This window comes from Panulirus ornatus, chromosome 1, assembly GCF_036320965.1.
Source record: "Panulirus ornatus isolate Po-2019 chromosome 1, ASM3632096v1, whole genome shotgun sequence".
Lineage (NCBI taxonomy): Eukaryota > Metazoa > Arthropoda > Malacostraca > Decapoda > Palinuridae > Panulirus > Panulirus ornatus.
The window spans coordinates 14,680,825-14,697,381 of record NC_092224.1 but is presented as its reverse complement, the minus strand read 5'-3'; the positions used below and the strand labels follow the sequence as shown (position 1 = coordinate 14,697,381).

The window sequence follows — 16,557 nt, the reverse complement described above, 5'->3', positions numbered from 1 at the left end:
TCTATATTGATATGGGTAAAACTGAAAGTGGATGGAGAGAGATGGGTGATTATTGGTGCATATGCACCTGGGCATGAGAAGAAAGATCATGAGAGGCAAGTGTTTTGGGAGCAGATGAGTGAGTGTGTTAGTAGTTTTGATTGCACGAGACCGGGTTATAGTGATGGGTGATTTGAATGCAAAGGTGAGTAATGAGGCAGATGAGGGAGTAATTGGTGTAAATGGGGTGTTCAGTGTTGTAAATGGAAATGGTGAAGAGCTTGTAGATTTATGTGCTGAAAAAGCACTGGTGATTGGGAATACCTGGTTTAAAAAGAGAGATGTACATAAGTATATAAGAAGGCATATGATAGAGTTGATAGAGATGCTCTGTGGAAGGTATTAAGAATATATGGTGTGGGAGGCAAGTTGTTAGAAGCAGTGAAAAGTTTTTATCGAGGATGTAAGGCATGTGTACGTGTAGGAAGAGAGGAAAGTGATTGGTTCTCAGTGAATGTAGGTTTGCGGCAGGGGTGTGTGATGTCTCCATGGTTGTTTAATTTGTTTATGGATGGGGTTGTTAGGGAGGTGAATGCAAGAGTTTTGGAAAGAGGGGCAAGTATGCAGTCTGTTGTGGATGAGAGAGCTTGGGAAGTGAGTCAGTTGTTGTTCGCTGTTGATACAGCGTTGGTGGCTGATTCATGTGAGAAACTGCAGAAGCTGGTGACTGAGTTTGGTAAAGTGTGTGAAAGAAGAAAGTTAAGAGTAAATGTGAATAAGAGCAAGGTTATTAGGTACAGTAGGGTTGAGGGCCAAGGCAATTGGGAGGTAAGTTTGAAGGGAGAAAAACTGGAGGAATTAAAGTGTTTTAGATATCTGGGAGTGGATCTGGCAGCGGATGGAACCATGGAGGCGGAAGTGAATCATAGGGTGGGGGAGGGGGTGAAAATTCTGGGAGCCTTGAAGAATGTTTGGAAGTCAAGAACATTATCTTGGAAAGCAAAAATGGGTATATTTGAAGGAATAGTGGTTCCAACACTGTTGTATGGTTGTGAGGCGTGGGCTATGGATAGAGTTGTGCGCAGGAGGGTGGATGTACTGGAAATGAGATGTTTGAGGACAATATGTGCTGTGAGGTGGTTTGATCGAGTAAGTAATGTAAGGGTAAGAGAGATGTGTGGAAATAAAAAGAGTGTGGTTGAGAGAGCAGAAGAGGGTGTTTTGAAATGGTTTGGTCACATGGAGAGAATGAGTGAGGAAAGATTGACCAAGAGGATATATGTGTCAGAGGTGGAGGGAACGAGGAGAAGTGGGAGACCAAATTGGAGGTGGAAAGATGGAGTGAAAAAGATTTTGAGTGATCGGGGCCTGAACATGCAGAAGGGTGAAAGGCGTGCAAGGAACAGAGTGAATTGGAACGATGTGGTATACTGGGGTCGACGTGCTGTCACTGGATTGAACCAGGGCATGTGAAGCGTCTGGAGTAAACCATGGAAAGTTCTGCATGGCCTGGATGTGGAAAGGGAGCTGTGGTTTCGGTGCATTATTACATGACAGCTAGAGACTGAGTGTGAACGAATGGGGCCTTTGTTGACTTTCCCTAGCGCTACCTCACACACATGAGTGGGGAGGGGGTTGTTATTCCATGTGTGGCGGGGTGGCGATGGGAATAAATAAAGGCAGACAGTATGAATTATGTACATGTGTATATATGTATATGTCTGTGTGTGTATATATATGTGTACATTGAGATGTATAGGTATGTATATTTGCACGTGTGGACGTGTATGTGGGTGGGTTGGGCCATTCTTTTCGTCTGTTTTCTAGGGTTACCTCGCTAACGCGGGAGACAGCGATAAAGCAAAATAAATAAATAAATATACGTATGTGAGTAGGAGAGATGGCCAGAGAACGTTATTGGATTACGAGTTAATTGATAAGCGCTCGAAAGAGAGACTTTTGGATGTTAATGTGCTGAGAGGTGCAACTGGAAGGATGTCTGATCATTATCTTGTGGAGGCGAAGGTGAAGATTTGTAGAGGTTTTCAGAAAAGAAGAGAGAATGTTGGGGTGAAAAGAGTGGTGACAGTAAGTGAGCTTGGGAAGGAGACTTGTGTGAGGAAGTACCAGCAGTGACTGAGTACAGAATGGAAAAAGGTGAGAACAAAGGACGTAAGGGTAGTAGGGGAGGAATGGGATGTATCTAGGGAAGCATTGATGGCTTGCGCAAAAGATGCTTGTGGCATGAGAAGCGTGGGAGGTGGGCAGATTAGAAAGGGTAGTGAGTGGTGGGATGAAGAAGCAAGATTATTAGTGAAAGAGAGGAGAGAGGCATTAGGATGATTTTTTCATGGAAATAATGCAAATGACTGGGAGATGTATAAAAGAAAGAGGCAAGAGGTCAAGAGAAGGGTGCAAAAGGTGAAAAAGAGGGCAGGTGAGAGTTGGGGTGAGAGAGTATCATCAAATTTTAGGGAGAATAAAAAGATGTTCTGGAAGGAGGTAGATAAAGTGCGTAAGACAAGGGAACAAATGGGGACTTCAGTGAAGGGGGCAAGTGGGGAGGTGATAAGTAGTGGTGATGTGAGAAGGAGATAGAGTGAGTATTTTGGAGGTTTGTTGAATGTGCTTGATGATAGAGTGGCATATATAGGGTGTTTTGGTCGAGGTGGTGTGCAAAGTGAGAGGGTTAGGGAAAATGATTTGGTAAACAGAGAAGAAGTAGTAAAAGCTTTGTGGAAGATGAAAGCCGGCAAGGCAGCGGGTTTGGATGGTATTGCAGTGGAATTTGTTAAAAAAGGGGATGACTGTATTGTTGACTGGTTGGTAAGGTTATTTAATGTATGTATGACTCATGGTGAGGTGCCTGAGGATTGACGTAATGCTTGCATAATGCCATTATACAAAGGCAAAGGGGATTAAAGTGAGTGCTCAAATTACAGAGGTATAAGTTTGTTGAGTATTCCTGGGAAATTATATGGGAGGGTATTGATTGAGAGGGTGAAGGCATGTACAAACCATCAGATTGGGGAAGAGCAGTGTGGTTTCAGAAGTGGTAGAGGATGTGTGGATCAGGTGTTTGCTTTGAAGAATGTATGTGAGAAATACTTAGAAAAGCAAATGGATTTGTAAGTAGCATTTATAAATATATACATATATACATATTCATACTTGCTGCCTTCATCCAGTCCCGTCAACACCCCGCCACATGTGAAATGTCACCTCCCTTCTACCATGCGTGTGCGAGGCAGAGCTAGGAAAAGACAACAAAGGCCACATTCGTTCACGCTCAGTCTCTAGCTGTCATGTGTAATGCACCGAAACCACTGCTCCCTTTCCACATCTAGGCCCGACAAAATCTTTCCATGGTTTACCCCAAATGCTTCACATGCCCTGGTTCAATCCACTGACAGCACATCGACGCCAGTATACCCTATCGTTCCAATTCACTCTATTCCTTGCACGCCTTTCACCTTACTGCATGTTCTGGCCCCGATCACTCAAAATCTTTCTCACTCCATCCTTCTACCTCCAATTTGGTCTCCCACTTCTGCTCGTTCCCTCTACCTCTGACATACACATCCTCTTTATCAATCTTTCCTCACTCATTCTCTCCATGTGACCAAACCATTTCAATACACCCTCTTCTGCTCTCTCAACCACACTCTTTTTATTACCACACATCTCTATGACCCTTTCATTACTTATTCAATCAAACTACCTCACACCACATATTGTCATCAAACGTTTCATTTCCAACACATTCACCTTTCTCTGCACAACCCTATCTATAGCCCATGCCCTGCAACCATATAACATTGTTGGAACCACTATTCCTTCAAACATACCTATTTTCACTCTCTGAGATAATGTTTTCGCCATCCACACATTCTTCAACGCTCCCAAAACCTTCGCCCCCTCCCCACCCTGTGATTCACTTCCACTTCCATGGTTCCATCCACTGCTAAATCCACTCGCAGACATCTAAAACACTTCACTACCTCCAGTTTTTATCCATTCAAACTTATCTCCCAATTAACTTGTCCCTTAAACCTACTGAACCTAACAACCTTGCTCTTATTCACATTTACTCTCAGTTTTCTTCTATCACACACCTTACCAAACTCAGTCACCAACTTCTGCAGTTTCTCATCCGAATCAGCCATCAGCACTGCATCATCAGCGAACAACAAGTGACACTTCCCAAGCCCTGTCATCCACATCAGACTGCATACTTGCCCCTCTCTCCAAAACTCTTGCATTCACCTGTATAACAACCCCATCCATAAACAAATTAAACAACCATGGAGACATCACTCACCCCTGCCACAAACTGACATTCACTGGGGACCAATCACTTTCCTCTCTTCCTACTCATACACATGCCTTACATCCTTGATTAAAGCTTTTCCATGCTTCTAACAACTTACCTCCCACACCACATATATATCCTCTTAATACCTTCCACAAAGCATCTCTACCACCTCTATCAAATGCCTTCTCCAGATCCATAAATGCTACATACAAATCCATTTGTTTTACTAAGTATTTCTCGCAGATATTCTTCAAACCAAACACTTGATCCACACATCCTCCACCACTTCTGAAACCACACTCCTCTTCCCCAATCTGAGGCTCCGTACATGCCTTTACCCTCTTAATCAATACCCTCCAATATAATTTCCCAGGACTACTCAACAAACTTATACCTCTGTAATTTAAACCCTCACCTTTATCCCCTTTACCTTTGTACAATGGCACTATGCATACATTCTGCCAATCCTCAGGCACTTCACCATAAACCATACATGCACTGAATATCCTTACCAACCAGTCAACAACACAGTCACCCCCTTTTTTTTTTAATAAATTCCACTGCAATACCATCCAAACCCGCTGCCTTGCCAGCTTTCATCTTCCGCAAAGCTTTCACTACCTCTTCTCTTTTTCCAAACCATTCACCCTGACCCTCTCACTTCACACACCATCTCAATCAAACCACCCTATATCTGCAACTCTATCATCAAACACATTCAACAAACCTTTAAAATACTCACTCCATCTCCTTCTAACCCTACCATTACGTGTTATCACCTCCCCATTTGCCCCCTTCACCAATGTTCCCATAAAATATGGTGCTCTATTACCCTATTTTGTTGTTCCATTATCCTTAAATACTTGGGTCAACCTATACATGAGGCATATCACAAATTAATAATTTCTTGGCCAAAAATCAAGGGTCAACCTATACACAAGGTAGACTTATAGAGAAGCATATACGGTATATACCACCTATCCTTATTCCTACTTTTCTGTATTTCTATACTTTTATCCCCCTTGTGCAGGAGTGGTGAGGCAACCCTTACACATCTAACTGTGAGGGTGATAAACAACATGCAAAGTTCTCCATTAATTGAATTAGTGGGCATTGTCACATTATCAACACTGACAGTATCTATATGAATAAAGATTCTGCCATGTCTGCTTTCACTGAACGAGGTCACTAGCAGACTTAGTTTACATGTAATATGGCAAATTACCCATACATTCTACATTACCAAGGTTTAACTCTACATATTCCATCCTGTTTTTTACTGAGAGAAACAAACAAAAGAATGAACTTGTTAATCTTTAACAAAGTACCAATTATTCTCACATTTCCAGCTATATCATGAAGAGCCATATTCTACATCTACTGCAGGGTAGTTCATACAATATTTCGAAGAACTAATTCAAACTACAGTTCTCTTTTGTCTGAAAGCAAATAGAAATGGACATGCAAAGATCTTTATGTCATTTATGGAAACAAGAAAAGGAAAACTTACATCCAAAATATCTGCTGTTTCAGCTTCTTCCTCAGTTAAAAAGTGTATGTTGGTTGTTTTGTGACCATGTGTGTCCTCACCCTCTATTTCAGCTTTTGCCTCCAGATCAATATTTTCCCCATCTGAGGTGTTATCGTCATTGCTTTCTTCTTCTACTGCTTCTGGTGGTAATGTTTTGAGTTTAGCCCAATATTTTCCTAGCTCTTCTTCTGCTTTTCTCTTGCTTTCTCTTACCACTTTCTTAGCTCTCTGTTTTGCTTCTTGATACCTCTTTTGACGTTCCTTTTGTTCTTCTTCACTCACCCCTTCTGTTTGCATTTTCAAAAAGTAAGCTTCCTTCTTTTCCTGTACAGCTTTTGTAACTTCAGCATTCCACCAATGTGTTCCCACTTTCTCTTTCTCACTGTTGGTGCCTTCATTACTGAAAGGAGTAGTAACTGGCAACTCTGGAAGAGATAAAAGGTATCATGATAACAGCAAAAATCATAGGCCTTAAACTACTTTCCTCCAGTACACACAAAATAACAAACAATTCAGATTATATTTTACGTAAGATTACCCTTTGGATGAGACAACTACTCAGGAACATTACCTGAGAAATGCTATTTCCTTACTGTCCTCCCACATAAGGTAAAAAATGTCCCTGTGGTACTTCCAAGGGATTTCATTTGAATAGGTTTGATGCTCCAAGACAAAAGGATGTTCTAAATAAATTTCCATACATATGGCCAAATAGGTCTGAAGAGTATTTCTAAAGGCTTTCTAACAGCAGTTGTGTCTTAAGTCATGATACCAACATTTCAATTATACTGGGTAGATCTTTATCTATAGGTTTGAGGTTTTAAAAGCATTAGAAATTTACTATTCGACAGATAATGCTCAAGAGCAGTTACAGAAAAAACATAAGGAAATGGAACTGATACATTTTCTCAACTATGCTAGGCATTTAACAAAGTAAACTATGGAGTTTCATTTGTGAAGAAGCAAAACACTGAAGAAAAACTAAGTTGGACCATAGTTTAAAGAAAAATCAAAGTATTAGTAAACAGATCAGAACAAAAAATGCAAAAAGATATAATTCATAAATGGGTAGGCTAGAACCTTAATAAATTTCATTAAGAAAAATTGGAAAAATAATCCACGAAACAATAAACCCTTTTCCTGTTCTCCGCATTCATTTTATGTTTCTGTACAGGAAACTGCTTTTAATAATTTAAACATGGCATCTTAAAAAGCAGGCTACTAATCCTATGTTTTCAAAGGCCACAAAACATTCACATAGAGTACATGTGAAAAAAATCATAATTTGTTATCCATGACCACATCTTTTGCACCAACACCTGTGTTTTAAAGTTGTTCAGAGTTATCAGCCATGAAGATACTCAAAATTTACCGAAGATGGTACAATTAAACTGAAACTCACCGGAACTTTACAAATGTGACAATGGCCTTGAAATAAGGCTTTTCTGTCCACTGATTTACTGCATAACTATGTCTACCTGCCCTTTGTCACTACATGGGTCAGGCCATCTGTTAAGTTGATTCATAATGTATTTTCACCATTCTTCAGCTATTTAGGCATGTCCTGTATTGATGGTTGTGTACATGCATAACAGAGGTCACCATGGGCCTTGAGACATATTGATTTATCTGTCAGCAAGCACTGTAAATACGTTTGCCCTTCTGATACCATGGGTGAGGTATCTGCTTGCCACTTCATAGAATACACAATATTACGAGTTTCTGTGTATATCATTATTGTTTAAGTGTGTTTTACATCTCAATGGTTATTTTGCCAAAAATTAGATGGTCATTCATTCATGTACCATATCTGCACTGGGGAGGTACGAGTTGTAACTTAGCCTAATGGGAAGGATTACTGATATATACACAACAACATAAAAAATGCCAAACAGTGAAAAGGACAGAAAGTGAAGCAAATCTCAAAGATCTGAAAGTCAAAATAGACAAGAACATTTTATTCAAAGAGGACAGTGGCAAGACAACTGTGCCAAGTAATGAGTGATTGTGGTAAAGAGAACTTTCACTACGACACAAAGCTGATGGAGAACATTCTACACAGGAAACAAAACTGAATACAACTGCATGTGTATAGGCACTAACCAAACATGAAAAACATAAGCTACAAGGAATCGTGAAACACTATAAAAGTAAAATCAATGGAATGAAACACCTGAAGTACCAAGAAAGATTAAAAGAATCATAACTATACAGTCTTGAAAGATGAGAAAAATATACAGTAATCTATGTATGGTAACAGATGGACAAAGAATATCTACTCTTTACAGCTAATTCGCTTTTCTATCTCAGTGAGATGATGTCAGAGACATACAAACAAAAGCCTCATTTACATACAACCAATCTCTACCTGTCCATTGAAATTTATCAAAACAATAGACTACCATCTACAGATATACCCCAAAGTTTATCCTGACTGCTTGACAAACCTGGTATAGCCCAGTGGCAGCAAATCACCAACCATATTCCACACTGATCCACTTCAATCTATTCAAAGCATGCCTAAGACCCTTTAGGATGCTCACATCCCAAAACTCCCAAAGTTTCTTTCCCTTCCCCTCCATCCTTCCAACTCCTCAGTCTTTCACTTCCCATTTGCTCCCTCCACTGTTGATACACACAGTACATCTTTGACAGTCTTTCTTCACTCATCCTCTACATCTGCTTGAACCTATCCATCTATCTATATTTCTGAACCCTGTTCCCTTCTGGAGCTCCCTCTAGTGGGAGGCCATGGCAATAGAGTCTGCATAACTAGTGAATTCCAGTGCCACTTCTCAGCCTTTAGTGCCTCACCCCTAAAAGGCCACTAGCAGAGGGCAACTCTAGCACAGTGTTTGCAGAAGCTTCTACCTACTGTTCCTCCTGATTACTTCAACCTAATGCATCTACCTAATGTGCCTAATGTCCTAACCTACTAATTCTACTTAATGCTCCCACCTCCTATTTCCAACTAATGTATCTATCTAATACTCCTACCTAAATGTTCCTATCTACTACTTATCTCTATTGTTCCTACTATTTTGCCAAAAGGCAGGGATAGTGCATAGTGCTCATAGCATGTAAATCTAAAGTTACCAAGAATGAGCTGTGTGAGTTAAGTGTTGTTAAATGTTATGTCTGACCCTTAAGGAGAGACTGTATGTTTATGGACAGAATGCCAGTAGACCACATGTAGGTGAGGCAGAGGGAAAAGACATCCACCTGGGTCAGAGGAGTGCAACTTGACAACCAAAGAAGTGTTGGCTCACTACACAGCCTCATTAACCCTTCCAATACCCAGCTGAGTAGTACTATGTTCTATTTCCAAAACAAACAAGGAACATCACATTTCTGTTGTTTAACCCCTTCCCTTAACTTTATTTTCCAATGTTCCAAAAATCACCAACTTTTCTTATAGCAACACACAATATACTTGTTAGAAATGTTAATTTTTAGAAAATATTACATAATGGAATATACAGCTACTGTGAATCTGAGTTAAACTGAAGAATGCATAATTATAAAAATCAGAATCTGTACCTTTATGAACTTTGCATTACCTGTGCTAAACAATAGTTGTTAAATCAGATAATGCAAGAGGTATACAGAGAAGCCTAGATCATCTCCCCTTAACTCCAAGTAACCCAACCTCCACCTAATTTCATTCCAAAAGCACCTCAAACCCTTACAACCATGTTTGTTTGGTAAACATTCACTAACTTTCATTTGCAGTGCCTGTGATAATTCAGGAAATGACCTAAATAACTTAGTTCACCTCCCTATACCTCCTAGTTACCCTCATTCCACCACATCCCACTCCACAATACTTCAAGCCCATACCACCATGAAATAACATAGACAATCCTAAAGCACCTCCCTTTACCTCACATGAACCTTCGCTCCACCCTATCTCACTCTAGCAGTATCTCAAGCCCTTACAGCCATTATTCTTTAGCAAGTATCCATTAGATTTCTTCATATTTACCTGTAGTACGGCAACAGTTACTGTATCAGACGATTCATGGAGTATTGTAAATAAGCCTAGTTCATATTTCTATACTTCCCAGTAGCCCTCACTCTACCACATCCTACTCTGCACTTCAAGTCCTTACCTCCACAATTTCATTAAGTATCCATCAAATCTGGTCAACATTACTTGTGACAAAACAACAATTGCTGAATAAGATAATTCAGGGGGTCACATAGATAATAAACATTCCTCTACTTTTTTTTTATGTTGAAGGCTCTAGTCAAGGACAAAAGCCCTCATCATAGATAGGATTATGAAAGGGAAAAAGAAGAGACAAGGGAGAGCACTTACAAATTTTGAAGGAAGTGAAAACCTAGTACAACTTATCTTTTAAAATGTGCCAGGTCATAGTTATTGAGAAAGACATAAGAAAGTAAAGAGTTCCAAAGCTTCAAGGTGTATGGAAAGACACATTTATCAAAATGGCCCATCCTCGAGTTGCCAACAGCCACACAGTAATCAAGTGATGCAGCAGCTTGCTGAGTACTGACTGTTCTAGTGAGTACTGAGTGTTCTAGCTAGTGATTGGGGCACACAAGGAGACAACTCTCAGGGGCAAAAACCAAAGTAATATCTATAAAAGAGGGAAGTGAACCAACATTGTGGTGTAGGGTAAGAGCGTCAAGTTTGGAAGTTAGCCTGGGACAGTTTATAAGTCGGACAACTTTCAACTAAACTCTGTCAAGCAAGGATGTAGAGCTAGAACCAACCCAGATGTGAGAGCAGCACTCTCCACAAGGCTGAGTCAATCCTTTGTATTAACAAAGCAACTGTTCAAAAGAAAGTTTAGACATCTAATCTGGACACCAAGTTACTTAGAGGCAGATTTAGCTATTTCCATAATGTGAGGTTTCCAAGAAAGAGTGGATATTACAGTATACCAAGTGTATTCATAGAGTCAAGAGGTGGAATTATAGAACTGTCAAAGGAGAGATGAGAGTTGTGAGGAGTTTTCAAATCAGAGATGAGTAGAAACTGGGTCATGGAGGCATTAAACTGAACTAGATTTCATCCATGCCACAGAGATATCCTGTCTAAGTCTGAGTTTATTGAGAAGGCTGTGTCAAGACAAGATGCAGATCAAGTGAGAGAAGAAGCAGAACTAAAGGATGGGGAAGAATGCAGTGTTGAGTCGTCAGCGTATGAGTACATTTGATTATCTGTGGAAGAGAGGAAATCATTGAAAAAAGGAGAAAAAGTATAGGGGACAGGGCAGAGATGGAGAAAGGGTGCAGGAGGCTGATCCATCAACGATCACAGAGATAGATCAGCCAAAGAGGAAGGTAGATACTGAGATGCAAAGTGAGGGTGGGAAGCCAAAGGACAGGAGCATAGAGATGAGATCCCTCTGTCGCACCCTGTCAAAAGCTTTGGCTATGTAAAGGGTAATTACACATGACTCCCCAAAGTCAATCAGGGATGATGCCCAAACATTAGCAAGATAAGAAATTATATCACCTGTGGATCTTGCCTTATGGAAGCCATAATGGGATCAGAGAGAAGTCTGAGTTTTGAGGTGTCTACGGATATGGGAGTTGAGGAGGGATTCAGAGACTGGAAATGGTAAATATCAAAGCAATACGATGATAGTAGAGGCAGTCAGAAAAGTCACCCTTCCTAGGGATAGGATGTATCCACACATGCTTCCTAGGAGAAGGAAAGTTTTGATTTTTAAACAGAAACAGAACAGACAAGTTAGCACAGGTACAAGTTCAGAGGCAAAATCTTTCAGTTCACTGGGGTGGATGCCCTTGCTTGACTTCAGAGAAAGAAGGCATTTTTTGAACAGTCCAAGTACAGATTACAGGGAGGGGCACAGTATTAATAAGGGGAGCATCAGAAGGTAAAGGAATGCTAGTCATCCATGGTGGAGTTAAGAGGAGAAATGGAAACCAAAGAGAGTTCTCTGTCTATGGGAGAGACAATTATAGTACCATCAGAACAGAAAAGCAAAGGAAAGGTGACAGTATTTACACTTAGAAGGGGCTGCTGGAGGGGGAGGTGCCATTAAAATAGATATATTTATGACAGTGTGACCAGATGAACTAAATGGGGGTGAGATTGTGTAATTACAGCAGGATGGACTACAGGTGAAAAACAGATTCAGAATATTAGGGAAGTGATCACAGCAGTCATGAATATAGGAAGGGTGGGAGTTAATTTTTTTTTTTTTTTTTTTTTATTTTCCAAAAGAAGGAACAGAGAACGAGGCCAGGTGAGGACATTCCCTCAGAGGCCCAGTCCTCTGTTCTTAACGCTACCTTGCTAACGCGGGAAATGGCGAATAGTATGAAAGAAAAAAAGAAAAAAGGGAGTTAATTTGCTTCCCTCACTCCACCCCAACTCACTCCAGTATCAATTCAAGCCCTAAGTTCAAAATACGAGAACAAGTCACAGCAAGAGCAGAAATTAAAACTTTTCATCACCATTCACTGCAGTCATCATTTTCCCTTGATGAAGAGAACTAGTAAACATATAGTGTTAAAGGTATTTATATCATCATACTGCCATAGTCTCAATATTTCCTTAATTTCTTTATCTTTCAAGCGACATCTCACTGTATGACTTAATGTGATAAACTAAGGCATTACTTCAACATATCCCACCTGAGTGAAGGACAATATATCCCAAGCAATGGCAGCATCTCCTGGAAAAACAAGAAATAGCAGCCTAGACTGAAAAAAAGTAAAAAAATAAAGGAAGGGGCTATGTATCTAATGCTGCATGTAGCATACAATACACAATGATCAAAAAATGACATATGGTATAACCAACGAAAAGAATTAATGGGTCAAACATGGTGCAAACAAGATCTTCAGACACTAATGCATCAACAACAATACACAATATTTTCTAAATCCATAAATGGAAGATTTATGGAAAAGTCACAAGGCAAATTCTGTCGTGCAATTAGTATGGTTTCAATCAGACGAAGCATAATTTTCTTTCTAATACAGAACAACTCATGAAGTACATAATTCATGAACCTGAAGCAGACTTTTGGCTTATGTGCTGCCTACCAATGAAGGTACCTAAACTTGCTCTGAGAATGTTGTCACTACAGTATATGACCTTAGCATGATGGATCACCAAAGTAAAACAAGTATCACATGAAACTTGGCCCCTACAGTATGAAATGACATACTACACATCTGTTCACAAAAACAAAAAAAATATGTACTGCCATCTTCCTTGAGAATCCATTTTATAATATCAATTTCATTAAGAAACTCCTGCTTGAATAAAAACATGATATGCTTCTTGTAAACTTTTATCAGCTAGAATACCTGCGGTGCTAACCTTCTTCAACAGTGTCTCCCTTCTTACGAATTATGTCCCCAGGAAGCACCTTAAGGCCATATTTCTGGATACGTCGAGATGCCACAGCATTCCACAAGTAGCTCTGGTATGCATGTAGGTATAGCAACCGTGTATTGCGTGGAATCTGAGAAAAAGAACATGCATTTACTGAAACTTGCTATGAATAGTTCTCTATTCATTACTAGTGTAATGATTGGTAATGTCACATGCAAATCACAAGGGCCTGTGTCTAAGTCATTGACAGGGTAGCCACCTCACAGCCAACCCAGCTGTTCAGCCTCCATTAGGTGATGAATGATAAAACAATATCTGGTATTAGAAGGGTATATGTATGTCTGCATGCACAAACTTTTACAAGGGAATATGTGTTACTACATATTTTTCAAACTAAGGATGCCATCCCGTCGGTCAAATCAGAAGGCATGGTGGACAAAATAGAGGAGGATGAAAAAGAATGTAAGAAAAGTATGGCTTTAGTTTTAGAAAATTACAGTCCTGCAATCACAGTTATCATAGATATGTACTTTGAGCCAACAGTTACCATCTTCTAGCCATACAAACACATCAGAACCATCTTTGATCCTGCTAGTCTTCTGTGAGGCCAACCTCCCTTTCTCAGAAGTGTGCTGTCATCACCAACAATGCACATTTCCACTTCACTCCTCTTCAAATGTATCAGAATGAGGGATTTTCTTTCCCATCCAAAAAAGCTCATCCAGTACTCTCCTCACATCAAAGGGCATAAGAGTGCTTATACAGGCAGTAGGGGCACAGTGTGCCCTAAAGGCTGGGCTGACAGGACAGGAAGATGTACCAGCACAATAGATGTGCATCAAATGAATGATATGATTATCCCCTGCTCATACTAAGAGGGTTAACAAGACCTTGAAGTTGCTCCTTTGCCTGGGTTGCTATGACCAGATGAGATTTTACAATGCTCGCAGAATTTGAGTAAAGCAGTGGTTAAACTAAAAGCAACAATAATCTGCAACCATGGCTCTTAAAGGGTTAAGTGCACAGTAAGCCAGAATCTTGCATGAATTTATCCTAAGACTTTGTATGTAGGGATAGAATAATAAGAGTACCACAAATGGAATCAGGAAGACAGATGGAAAATCAAAATAAGAGAATATGTGGTGTAAACAAATGATTAGAAAGCCAATCAGGATGGCACAGTTATTTAGGATGTATGGCTTATGAAAGATTAGCCAAAAAGATATATAGTAATACAGTTAAGAGTACAATGATGCAAGGAAGATTGTGGAAAAACAGATGCAGAGAAAACATATTAAGACAAAAAAATATTTCACATGAGGATGCCTGACTGATTTAGAGACTGGATGCAACAGAGGCATCTTGTGTACAGATGTGTTTACAATGGAAACATTGGCCCAACTTACTCCAAAATGAAAAAAAAAGAAGCAATTACATAAGCATGTGAGTTACTATAAACAAAATCAAGACAACTTTCCTAACCAATCATTTGTTCAGCAAGAGACAGAACAATATTAGCAGCAATGATCTCTCTTCCATCGTAAGCAAAAGCATCCATTTCACAAGCAAACTGCTCAAAAAGAATAGCTTATAGAAAAAAAATCATATCCATTCACAGATGATAATGCAGCCCAAAATGCAATAAACATATACACATCAAAGCCAATTCCTGCCCTTCTGATTAGCTATCAACCATGTGCCAACAACCTAAACTTCAAAACAGCAGATTAGACAAAAAATCTAGCCCTCTAACCAAACACATGAAACAAAATGTCCATAAACAAGACCAAACAGATGAACTTACCATGACCAAAAACCACAACTTACCTATCATACTGCCATTCACAGTAAATGACTTCCCCATATTTCTGACCTTGACATTATGTTCACCATCTTGAAAAACCAAAACAATGTGAAGGATCACTCGTGACCCCCAATCACAGTCCACAATACTTACAAGAAGACCTAAACTTAATTACAATAATCAAAACTGACTCCAATTCACACAACACATAGAACCAGTGCTCTCGTACTTCTTCACACTCATTTAACTCCACATATGATGAAGAGACACATTTCAAAAAATATGATGGAAGACACATTTCAATAAAACTATCACAATGCCATCCAAAAAAATTTGGCCCTATAAAAAAAAAAAAAGCTGAATTTCAATCCATCACCATCTTATCAATTCAACCACTAATTTCATCACAAACTAAAAACTGGAGAAATCTTAAATCATCACCACAAAATGAATAACAAAATGCTAGAAAACTAGAGAACTATCAAAAGAGGATATGACACTGACCCCTCTTGAGAATGGTGAGGAAACTAAAATCACTCTACTACTTTCAGCAGAACAGAGCATATCAACCCCTAAAATAACACACAGACAAGCCATGTAATGTACTTCCTATACCCCAACACACAGGAACTTAAAGCACATAAAACAATTTATGGATCTGGAGAAGGCATATGATAAGAGTTGATAGAGATGCTCTGTGGAAGGTATTAAGAATATATGGTGTGGGAGGAAAGTTATTAGAAGCAGTGAAAAGTTTTTATCGAGGATGTAAGGCATGTGTACGTGTAAGAAGAGAGGAAAGTGATTGGTTCTCAGTAAATGTAGGTTTGCGGCAGGGGTGTGTGATGTCTCCATGGTTGTTTAATTTGTTTATGGATGGGGTTGTTAGGGAGGTAAATGCAAGAGTTTTGGAAAGAGGGGCAAGTATGAAGTCTGTTGGGGATGAGAGAGCTTGGGAAGTGAGTCAGTTGTTGTTCGCTGATGACACAGCGCTGGTGGCTGATTCATGTGTGAAACTGCAGAAGCTGGTGACTGAGTTTGGTAAAGTGTGTGGAAGAAGAAAGTTAAGAGTAAATGTGAATAAGAGCAAGGTTATTAGGTACAGTAGGGGTGAGGGTCAAGTCAATTGGGAGGTGAGTTTGAATGGAGAAAAACTGGAGGAAGTGAAGTGTTTTAGATATCTGGGAGTGGATCTGGCAGCGGATGGAACCATGGAAGTGGAAGTGGATCATAGGGTGGGGGAGGGGGCAAAAATTCTGGGAGCCTTGAAGAATGTGTGGAAGTCGAGAACATTATCTCGGAAAGCAAAAATGGGTATGTTTGAAGGAATAGTGGTTCCAACAATGTTGTATGGTTGCGAGGCGTGGGCTATGGATAGAGTTGTGCGCAGGAGGATGGATGTGCTGGAAATGAGATGTTTGAGGACAATGTGTGGTGTGAGGTGGTTTGATCGAGTGAGTAACGTAAGGGTAAGAGAGATGTGTGGAAATAAAAAGAGCGTGGTTGAGAGAGCAGAAGAGGGTGTTTTTAAGTGGTTTGGGCACATGGAGAGGATGAGTGAGGAAAGATTGACCAAGAGGATA

The 16,557-nt window shown here is 39.8% G+C and overlaps 1 protein-coding gene across 5 annotated transcripts in view; it reads right to left on the bottom strand.

Annotated features, from left to right (window-relative positions):
- The window catches only part of LOC139756702 (uncharacterized), a 294,843-nt gene that overhangs the window by 133,331 nt on the left and 144,955 nt on the right, over positions 1-16,557 (bottom strand). For all 5 annotated transcript variants that reach the window (XM_071676596.1, XM_071676758.1, XM_071676671.1 and 2 more), the window contains exons 11-12: positions 13,156-13,300; positions 5,805-6,250 (exon numbers count right to left, since the gene is read on the bottom strand). In XM_071676596.1, coding sequence (XP_071532697.1) covers positions 5,805-6,250; positions 13,156-13,300 — 591 coding nt within the window. The remainder of the gene's footprint in view (positions 1-5,804; positions 6,251-13,155; positions 13,301-16,557) is intronic.